The 10435-nt window shown below is 59.1% G+C and overlaps 1 protein-coding gene across 1 annotated transcript; it reads right to left on the reverse strand.

The window, feature by feature from the left end:
* Positions 1-900: 900 nt before the first annotated feature.
* On the reverse strand, positions 901-10159 carry ACER1 (alkaline ceramidase 1). The gene is made up of 6 exons (XM_009910808.2): positions 10067-10159; positions 4986-5100; positions 3997-4135; positions 2611-2748; positions 1953-2090; positions 901-1069 (listed from the first exon to the last, which is right to left on the reverse strand). The coding sequence occupies exons 1-6, from the start codon at positions 10157-10159 to the stop codon at positions 901-903; spliced, it is 792 nt and encodes a 263-aa protein (XP_009909110.1).
* Positions 10160-10435: the final 276 nt, after the last annotated feature.

A 10435-nucleotide genomic window follows, 5' to 3' on the forward strand; every position in this document is an offset into this window, starting at 1 on the left:
ATGGCTGCCAGAGCAACTTCTTCACTGCTGGGAGAGCCTGGGAGGCATCACCTGTGGCACTGTGGTGCCCACCTTCTGAGCTCTACATCTGCTCTTTGTTGTGGCAAAGACACTGCCTTGGCTGATGTCCTGCCTCCTTCCCTCACTCCCTGCCACCAGAGGGGTCTCCAAGTTACACATGGCCCCTGGAGGCTGCCACAGCTGGGGAGGCAGCTGGGGCCTGAAGAAGGGCAGAGCACCCCAGGACCTGGGCCAGGGCAGCCTCTTTGGGGCTGCCTCTCAGGAGGATTTCTCTTTGTCAACAGCTCTCCCTCAGTCAGAGGAAGCTTTGGCCACCCTGCCTGTGGGAGTGCCATGGGCAGGAACATCTTCCACTAGCCCAGGCTGCTCAAAGCCTCATCCAGCCTGGCCTTGAAGACTCCCAGGGGAAAGGAAAGGGCTGAGTGCAAGGCAGTGTCCACAGCTTTAATGCACAGCCCTCCTGAGCGACACCACATCCATCAATAAATAAAATCAATAGTAATCATTAGAGCAGCCCCAACAAGCCCAGCTGTCCCCAGTTTGGCTTCTGTGCTCTCCACTCTGCTCCTGTCAGCGAGGGGTGCCACCAGAAGGCACAGGAGAAGCAGCACCTCCCTCCCCTTCTCGCTGGAGATCTGCTGGAGGAGGAGATCTTCGCTTCCCCTGCCTGCCAGCCTGGGCAGAGTCTCCTAAGGCACCTGTGGGCTCCCACCCTGCTTCATGCCTGGCACCACGAGGCCTCAGCTGCTCCCTGCCCCATCCACCAGCCAGGCTGCCCTTGCCTGAGCAGCAGGCACGCAGCTGAGGTGCCCCCCACGCGAGGGACACCCAGGTGCCTCGGGCACCCTGTGCCCGAGGGATGCCTGCGGGCAGCTGCCTCTAGCACTGCTTGTGGGGCTCCTCCAGGGCGATGTAGGGCACCACCACGGGCCAGGAGTCGCTGGGCCAGTAGCTAAGCTTTGGCCTGAAGGCTGGCATCTCGTAGTTGACATCAAAGTAGATGACCAGTGGGCAGAGGTAGAGCAGGGAGAGGGCGATCAGCACGTGCCTGGCAAGGGAACCAGAGAGAGGTTGGTGAGCTGGGGGCAGCTCCAGCTGCTCCTCCTGCCCCTTCCAGTGGTGTGGCTGGCACTGCCACCGTGGGGCTAGAACCAAGGGGTAGGACAATGGCAGGGAAAGGTCCCAGGCCCATAGATTCATAGAATGGTTTGGGTTGGAAGAGACCTTGAGGACCATCTAGTCCCAACCCCCCTGCCATTGGCAGGGACACTTCCACCAGACCAGGCTGCTCAAGGGCTGTAGGTCCTGCAGGGTTTGTGCCTAGGAGGGCATTCTAGAGCTCTAGGAGCTGGGGTGGGGGCAATGCTTCCCTCAGAGGGGCTGGGGTGAAGTGAGGTAAGGGTCTCAAGCCCCAAACCAAGCCACCCATTCCACCTTGCAGTGCTGGGTGTCTGTCTCACTCATCCCAGGGATGTGTGAGGATGAATCTGAGTTGTTTCACTGCGGGCAGCACTGTCAGCCACCCCTGGCCAGGCACTGAAACCTCTTGGCCAAGCAAGACACGGCCAGGGCAGTGACTGTCCTTCAGTTCAGCCCTGAAGTGTCTCCCAGAACACTTCACACAGCTCCCAGGAGCAGATGGCAGGGTCCTGCAGAGCAATCTCCCTTGCCAAGCACCTTCTGCCTGGGGGTGCCAAAGGTAGAGCATAGGAAGCAGGGATAGGACCAAGCCCTTGGGCTGGGGCCAGGGTGAGAAGCAGCATCAAGAGCAAGAGAACAGGGACAAGGTTGGGCAGGGTTGGGGTTAGGATTAGGGTTAGGGTTAGGTTAGGCTGCTCCTGGGTTGAGTGGCAGAGTCCTGCTGCCATCCCTCCCCTTCAGCCCCTGAAATGCTTGGGCTGGGGTCTCTGCCTCCAGGCTGGAGCCCTTACCAGAAGCTGTGGAAGTAGGGGAAGTTGATGGCCTGCCAGAGCCCACAGAGCCAGCGGTCGCTTATCCAGCTGCTGATGGCCAGCACCCACCACATCACCATCACCGCCGCCATGCGGTGAACCCTTCTGTCCTGGCACCTGGAGGGCAAAGGGAGGCAGGGGAGGGGAAGTGAGTGCCAGAGAGGGCTGGTTCCTGGCAGGGTGAAAATCCAGAGGGTTTCTTCTGCAGCCCCCAAGAACTGGAGGAGTGTGGCTCTGTGGAGAGGGTCTGTGCCCTGCGCTGGGTGAGGATGATGCTGGCAGCTGCCAAGGCACTGCTGCCTTCCTCCTCAGACCCTGGAGGGTTCTCCCAGCCCCACACTCATCCCCAGATTCCCCACAAAGGGGAAAGAGCTGCAGAGATAGCAGCTGGGAAGGAGAAAACACACTAACCCCACGGACTATCCCCACTCTGGTGGCCTTCCTGTACCCCACTGCCCCCAGCCCCCCCTGTGCCCTTTCCTCCCAGGCTCCCCCAGTTCTTGGCAGAGCTGAGCCCAGCATGTGGGTGAGGAAGGCTTGAGCTCAGTGCTCTGCTGTGCACAGAGCCACTGCCAGGTGTGAACCTGCCAGGAGCATGCCCTGGACCTGCAGTCAACCTTCTGAGCCCTCTCCTTACTTTTTCAGCTCACGCCAGGTCAGGTAGAGCAGGTGGAAGGCGATGCAGTTGAGGGCATAGGCATTGATAGCTGGTTTGATGAAGGACATCAAGGTACTGATGATGGTGGTGACGCCACTCAGCCAGAAGAAATGCTTCCTAAAGGCAGTTGGGAGCTCAGTGTCAGTGCCCACAAGTTTCACAGGATGGAAGGTTAGGGATGGGAGGAGGTCCTGGGGATGGAAACCCTTCTCCAGCACCTCCAGTCTGCTTGCACATAGAATCAGGATTTCAGCTGGAGAAGACCTTTAAGATCATCAGGTCCAGCCATGAACCCAGCACTGCCAAGTCCACTGCATGGCCTCCTGAGGCTGAGGTACCCCTCTGTGGTATCAAGCCCCCCAGTTAGCCCAGGACAGAGCGGGGAGCACAGCCCAGAAGGTAACTTGAGCACTTTGATGGTGATGCCAGAGAAGAGCACCAGGAAGCAAAGGCATGCAGAGCCTTGCACAGGGCAGGGCTGCAGTGCAGGAGTCCCAGCAGGGCAGGGGCCTGAGCCCTGCACGCAGGCAGGTCTGGGTCGACTGAACAATAGGGCTCGGAGGAGCCTTTCACATGCAAATCCCTGCCAAGTGCCTTCCCCTCTCCCCCAGCCACGTCTCCAGAGTGAACTCCTGGTGACCTCTTTGGCATGGGAAGAGCATGGAGCAAGGCTTCTGGCTGGGCTGGCACAGCAGGCTCCAGGCTGCCAGGATGGCACTGCCATAGGTGGGACTTGATGATCTCTGAGGTCTTTTCCAACCTGGTTGATCCTGTGGTCGATACCCTTGGAGCAAAGCCCTGCTGGGTTCCTCTTTCTGCTGATCCATGCTCTCCCAGTGCCCCCCAGCCCTTCTGCTGGGCTCCTCTAGCTTAGCCAGCTCCTTGCAGACAGCCTTTGGAACCTGGAGTGCTAACTTGGTCCCACAGGAAAGGCCATCAGCCTCCATCCAGGGGAAGCTCTCAGTGGCAGCAGGGGATGCTGTGGCAGTTTGGGTAGCTGAGAGGCAGTGCTCAGCACCCCTGGATTGCTGAATTCATCCTGAAATTCTCCATGCAAGCTTTCCTTGGCAGCTTCCCAAAGGCAAACAGCTCCAGCTGACAGGAGCCCAGCACCATCCTTCCCCCTGGGAGAGTTCCTCACCCTTCCTCTGTCTCTCCGAGTGCTGGGGGAGGGCTTCCACTGAGCGCTGGAGGGTCTGGTCCCACAGCAGGAACCTCAGTGCCAACCCCTTGCATCAGATGTCAATATCCCCCCCATCAATATCCATGTCCCCCCATCAGTGTCAGTGTCCCCCCATCAATGTCAATGCCCCCCCATCTGTGTCCCACCCCTCCCCTCAGAGCCTGTGTCCCTCTGAGCCATACCTGCTCTTGATGAACCTGGGGAAGTAAACCTTTGGGTACCAAAAGGAATAAGCCACAGCCAGGGACCAGAGGATGGAGAGCTCATCCAGGAGCTGTCCCACGTAGCTCAGGGTCATGTGGAAGTACATGGAGAAGATCCCTGCAAGGAGGAGGCAGAGCTTGTGTCAGCAAAGCTTCTTCCTGGCTGGCCTGAGAAGCTCTTGGAGGGCCATGCACAGAATCACAGAATCATCAACCAGCTTGGAAAAGAGCTTTGAGATCATCAAGTCCAACCTATCACCCAGCACCATCTCATCAACTGAGTGCCTCATCCAGTCTGATTTTAAACACCTCCAGGGATGGGGACTCCACCACCTCCCTGGGCAGCACATCCCAAGGGCCAATCTCTCTTTCTGGGAAGAATTTCTTCCTCACCTCCAGCCCAAACCTGCCCTGGCACAGCTTGAGACTGTGTCCTCTCCTGTCACTGGCTCTGGTTGGACTTAATGATCTTTGAGGTCTCTTCCAGCCTTATTGATTCTATGGTTCTATGGGTGCCTGGGAGAAGAGACCAACCCCCACCTGGCTACAACCTTCTTCAGGGAGTTGCAGAGAGCAAGAAGGTCTCCCCTGAGCCTCCTCTTCTGCAGGCTAAGCAACCCCAGCTCCCTCAGCCTCTCCTCCCAGGGCTGTGCTCCAGACCCCTCCCCAGCCCTGTTGCCCTTCTCCTAAAGGAACATTCCTGAGGAGCAGGGCATGGACCTTGGTGTTGCTGGAGGGCAGAGGGAGTCAGTCCACACAGCACCAGGGCAGCTGCCTGGGCTGGGAGCTCTGCCCCCCACAGCCAGCAGGAGCCAGGAGCTGCAGGGCTTCAGGCAGACCCTTCGGTTTCCTACCCCAGCCGGCCCCCTGGGCTCTTGGCCACCAAAGGCCAGGCTCCAAAGGTGGCATGCATGAAGAGCTGAGCTCTCTGGCAGCCTCCTTGGAGCTCTCAGCACCTTGGCACCCACCTACACAGACGAGCAGGGCAGCGACGAAGTACATGGGCAAGGCGCGCTGCCGGCGGTACTGCCGGTTCAGGTAGAGCAGGGCAGGGGAGAGCAGGAAGAAGCTGACATTGCTGATCTGCAAAACAAGAGGCACCTGCAGCTTATTGCTCCATCCTGGGCAGGAAGCCGTGCCAGCCCCTGCCTCGGTGTCTCCCTGTGGCACAGGGGTGCTGAAGCCCAGCGGGAAGCCGCGGGCAGGAGCAGGCAGCGCTCCGGGCAGAGGCAGGGGGAGGGCAGAGGCAGGGGGAGGGCAGAGGCGTTTCTCAGGTCAGGCTGGCACCAGGAGGGCAGCTGCTGGGACAGCCACATCTGCAGGCATCTGGGCTCTCCCTGTGGGCACCTCTGCATCCAGCAAGCCCAGGGTGAGCTGCCCCCTCCCTGGTGCTGTTCGAGGCCGGGCTGGATGAGGCCTCGAGCAGTCTGGGCTGGTGAAAGGTGTCCCTGCCCAGGCCAGGGGGCTTGGAAATGCCATTTGGCAGAGCCACCAGGGGGTGGCTTTCATCCCACCCTGCCAGTCCTTTTCCTTTTATCTTCCAGCTGGGTGCTGACCCAGAGCTCGAGCCTGGAGCCCCACATGCAGCAGGAAAGCTGCCAGATCCAGGCCTGGCTTGGGATGTCCCCTTGGCAGCTGGTTATGGCACCAGGGCTGCAGATCATGGGGATGTGGTGATGAGCCTGAAACACCTCCTCACAGCTTCCAGAGGGAAGCACAGTGGAAGGCTTCTGCTCCCTGTGACAGCTGGGGTGTCACTGAGGCTTTCATTGGAGGATTTGATGCTCCAGGTGATGGCAATGCTCAGGCCAAGTGGCTGGGGGTTCTGCAGGTGCCCAGAGCCCAGTGCAGGCCTGTTCCCATGCCAGCTGTGAACAGGGAAGCTCTGCTCCCGCTTGCACACTTTGGAAATGATGGAGAAACCAAACCCTGCGTTGTGGTCCCTGACGGCTGCGTGCTGAACGCTCCGTCCCTTTCCCTGGGTTTGGAGAGGCTTTTGGAAGCCGAGCAGGGGGAGCCCGACGGAGGTGAGGCTCGCAGGGGAGGCAGCGGTGCAAGTGCCAGCATGCAGCTGGGCGTGAGGAAATGCTGGAGCCGGGGGCTGCGAGGAGGGGAGCCCTGGCTGCTGCCGGGGCCGCGGTCGGGCGTTGCGACAGCGCCGCTGATGACAGGAGAGAGGCAGCAGCCTTATCGCTGCCTGCCTGCAGCGGGGGGTGTGCGAGATCAGATAGCAGAGGGGAGGGACCAGCAGGGGATGGTCCAAGACAGTCGAAAAGATAAGAGCGGTTCCTTGCAGAGCAGCCAGACCTGGGGCTTTGCATCAGGCAATTGGTTTGTTGCAAGAGACCTCCAAGCCCAACCAGCACCCCGACCCAACCCTGGCCGCCGAACCGTGGCCCCAGGAGACTTGGTCACAGGTTTCTTGGACACCTCCAGGGCTGGGGACTCCACCACCTCCCTGGGCAGCCTGTGCCAAGCCCTGACCACTCTTGCAGCCAAGAAATTTTGCCTCATCTCCAACCTAAGCCTCCCCTGGCACGACTTCAAGCACAGGGGAGAGCTGCTGCGAGCCTCCATCTGGGAAGGACACAGGATCTTCATCACTCATCAGGGCCAAGCCCTGCTTTGTCTTCTACCTTCCCCCCGAGATGTGGCAAGCTCCATCTCACGTGGGGTTAGGAGAGGCTTGCACCCAGTGCTCCCATTAGGAACTACTTATACCTGGCTGGGTCCTACTGGCCAGGGCTTATACCTGGCCAGGAGAGCTGTACTGGCCAGGAAGCACCCAGGATGCCAGGGAGAGAGGAGAGTGGTGATGGAGCCAAGAGGTGATCTGAGCTGTGAGAGTGACTCAGCTCTGTGGCTTTCCACTCTGTGAGCTCCCACTGCTGTGCCACTTCCCAACAAGGCAGAGTTCCAGCTCCACGTGCCTGAGCCAAGCCTGTGCTGGGCATTTCCCTCTTTCACTAGGAGGAAAATGAAACTGGGATCAGCCACGGGGCTCTAATCCTGGTGCTTTAGCTGGATCATGGGAAAGGCCCCAGGGCTTCTCCACTTTGGCACTGTGCAGCCCAAGATGGAAGGAGAGACCTGCAGAGAGCCTGCTGACATCTCTGATAGGGATGGGGACAGCAGCTGCTGGTTGGCAGAGCCCTGCCTGGCTCTGGGAGTGCAGCAGGGGGGCAGCAGCAGCCCAGGTGCTGGTTGCTCAAGAGAAGTGCTGTCTGCAGGGCAAGGAGATTCCTGCAAGACTCCCTGGAGCACATTCATCCTCTCAAAGGCCAGAGGACCAGCTTCAGCTGAGAGAAGAGACCACGGGGGGGCCAAAGACAGAAGCGTCCTGGGCTGGTCCCCAGCAGGGGGAGGGAGTGGATTTTTGCTCCTCTGCTCTGCTGAGACCTCACCTGGAGTGATGGGGCCAGCTCTGGAGCCCCCAGCACAAGAAGGGCATGGAGCTGTTAGGGCAGGTCCAGAGGAGGCCACAAAGATGATGAGAAGGTTGGAGCACCTCTGCTAGGCTGAGAGTGGGGGCTGGAGAAGAGAAGGCTTCCTGCTTCTCAGGGGGTGCCTGGCTCATTGGCACCTCCACTTGGGCTTCTCTCCAGTGATCCATCAAGCCCTGAGCACAGGGGCAGAGTCACTGCCCTGCTCCTGCTCTGTCAGGGGAGAACTGAGGGTGGAAAGGCAGATCCCTGCCTGAGGACCCTGAGCAGCTCTGCTCTCCTAGGAGCAGGCAGCAGACAATAACTTTCTGGGTCAGTGAGTCACTATAAATAGAGCTTTGTTGCTGAACTGAATCCAATCATGAGCCACCCTCTGTTATTAGGTGCTTAAATATCCTGTTTACATTCTTTGCTCATACCCTGGGTGCTTATTCCTCATAAAAAGCATCCAACCCAAGCAGAGCTGAGAGAGAGAGAGCAGGGCTGGCACAGAGGAATTCTCAGCAGCATGCTGCTGCTGCTGCTGCTGCTGCTGGCACAAAACCACCCTCTGCTGGAGCTCCCCAGGGAATGTTGGGAGGAAGATGTTGAAGAGGATGCTCCATTAGGAAGCTCTGCTGCTTTAGTGGGGCAGGAGGCTTGGGCAGGGGCTGGCTGGGTGCCCAGCTAGCCTGAGCCTTGGGCAGAAGGAGAGTGGAGTCAGTGCTGGCATCTCTGGCTCAGGGCAGGCCAGGGAGATAAGGCCCACAGAGACCCCCCAGGGAGGAAGCAATCCATGTGGAGAAGAAATGCATGAGGGAGAGGGAGAGGGAGAGGGAGAGGGAGAGGGAGAGGGAGAGGGAGAGGGAGAGGGAGAGGGAGAGGGAGAGGGAGAGGGAGAGGGAGAGGGAGAGGGAGAGGGGGAAAGGTCTTTGTTGAGTGGTGCCCAGTGGCAGGACAAGGGGCAAGGGGCACAAACTTCACCATAAGAAGTTCCATCTACACATGAGGAGGAACTCCTTCAATCTAGGGGTGCTGGAGCCCTGGAGCAGCCTGCCCAGAGAGGTGCTGGAGCCTCAGGCAGTCTCTGGAGACATTCAAAACCTGCCTGCATGTGCTCCTGTGTGACCTTCCCTAGGTGACCCCTCCTTGGCAGAGGGATTGGCCTGGATGATCTGCAGAGGTGCCTGGTTCCAGCCCTGACCCTTCTGTGTGAAAGAGAAGTGGCTCTCTGCAGCCTGAGCATCCCTCCCCTGAGCCCCTCGCAGGGCAATTAGGGCTGGGGAGCTGCAGGACCGGGCTGAGGGAGCTGTTGTTATTAAGGGCAATTTATTAACAGCAGGAAATGCCTTGGAAAAAAAAATGAAACCGAGGGGAAGAGCCATTTCCATGAGAAGAGGAACTCCTGGTGTTAGAGAGCAATTGCTAACAGTTGTAAACAAGGCCCCTGGAAGGCTGTAAATCCACAGCCCTCCCCCCCTGCCAGCCTGGGGTTGCTCTCAGCTGCAGAGCTGCTTGCAGGGGAGTTATCTACCGAGGGTTCTGCAGGCTGCTTCCAGCCACACTTGAGCCCTGGATGCAGATGCAAAGGGCTGGCCTTGGATGGAGCCTGAATTAGGAAGGATCCCTCCCAGGAGGTGGAACTGGTTCCTGCAGCAGCTTTCCTCCACCTTGAGTCCCAGATTCCCAACCTGCCCAGCGTGGGTCATGGAAGTGCTGTGCCTCTCTTTTTTTTGGCCACTCCTGTGTGCCTGAGCTGGGATCCAGGAGCCCTGTGTGGGACTTCACCCAGCTGGCAGGAGAGCTGCAGGACTGGTAGAACAGGATCCCATCAGCCTGGGCTGAGGAGCTGTGCTGGAGCTTTCTCACTGGGAGCTCAGCCCCACTCGTGCCACAGAGTCACTCGGCTTGGAGAAGACCCCTGGGGCCATCAGGTCCAACCCACTGACCCTCCTCCACCAAGTTCACCCCAAGCACCACATCTAAACCACCTTCCAACACCTCCAGGACTGGTGACTCCACCACCAACAGCCTGTTCCAAGGCCTGAACCACTCTTGCTGTGACAAAATCTTTCCTTGCTGTCCAGTCTAAACCACCCCTGGTGCAGTGTGAGGCTGTTCCCTCTTGTTCTGTTGCTCATTACCTGTGAGGAGAGCCCAGCACTGACCTCTCCACAACATTTCAGGTAGCTGCAGAGCATGATGAGGTCTCCCCTCAGCCTCCTCTTCTTCAAACTGCCCAGCCCCAGCTCCTTCAGTCTCTCTTCGTAAGATTTGTTCCCCAGCTCCATGCCAGCAGCACCCCTGGCCCCAGCTCCTTTTGTCAGCCTCCTCTTCTCCACACTGCCCAGCCCCAGCTGCTTCAGACCTCTCTCCATAGGACTGATTCCCCAGCCCCTTCCCCAGCTCCATGCCAGCAGCACCCCTGGCCCCAGCTCCTTTCCTCAGCCTCCTGGAGGCCATCGGAGCCTCCTCATTTACCTGGAGCTTAGCAAACGCTCCCCATCCCAGCAGCCCTCCAACACCAGGGAGTTCAGAGGGGTGAGCAGGAGGAGAGGAAAGAAGGTTGTCCCATCTGGTGTCCCAGAAGCAGCTGCTGGGTGCCCCCAGCCTGTGCCCTGACTCACGGTGTTGTAGTACTCTGCAATCACAGGCGAGCGCTCGAAGTTGCCCTCGCACCAATCCACTTCAGCACTCTGGTAGGAGAAAATGCTGGGCATGGTTGGGCCACCTTTGCAAAGAGAAGACAAGGAGAGGAAGAGGATGGTTAGCTCTGTGCTCACAGCAGCAGGCAGCTGCACACCCCCCAGGGGAAGGCAGAGAAGGACACAGACAGAGCTGCCCCCCCGTCCCCCCCCAAGCCCGCTGCAACGCTGCAGCCTTACCCTGCTAGCAAAGCCTCGGCCTCTGCCCAGCACTCATCCTGCTGCAGGCTGTTTGCTCCTCTCTGCCCACGATGCAGCAGTGATAAATCACCCCCCAGGAAACGTTCTGAG

The sequence above is a fragment of the Dryobates pubescens genome, chromosome 31, assembly GCF_014839835.1.
Source record: "Dryobates pubescens isolate bDryPub1 chromosome 31, bDryPub1.pri, whole genome shotgun sequence".
Classification (NCBI taxonomy): Eukaryota; Metazoa; Chordata; class Aves; order Piciformes; family Picidae; genus Dryobates; species Dryobates pubescens.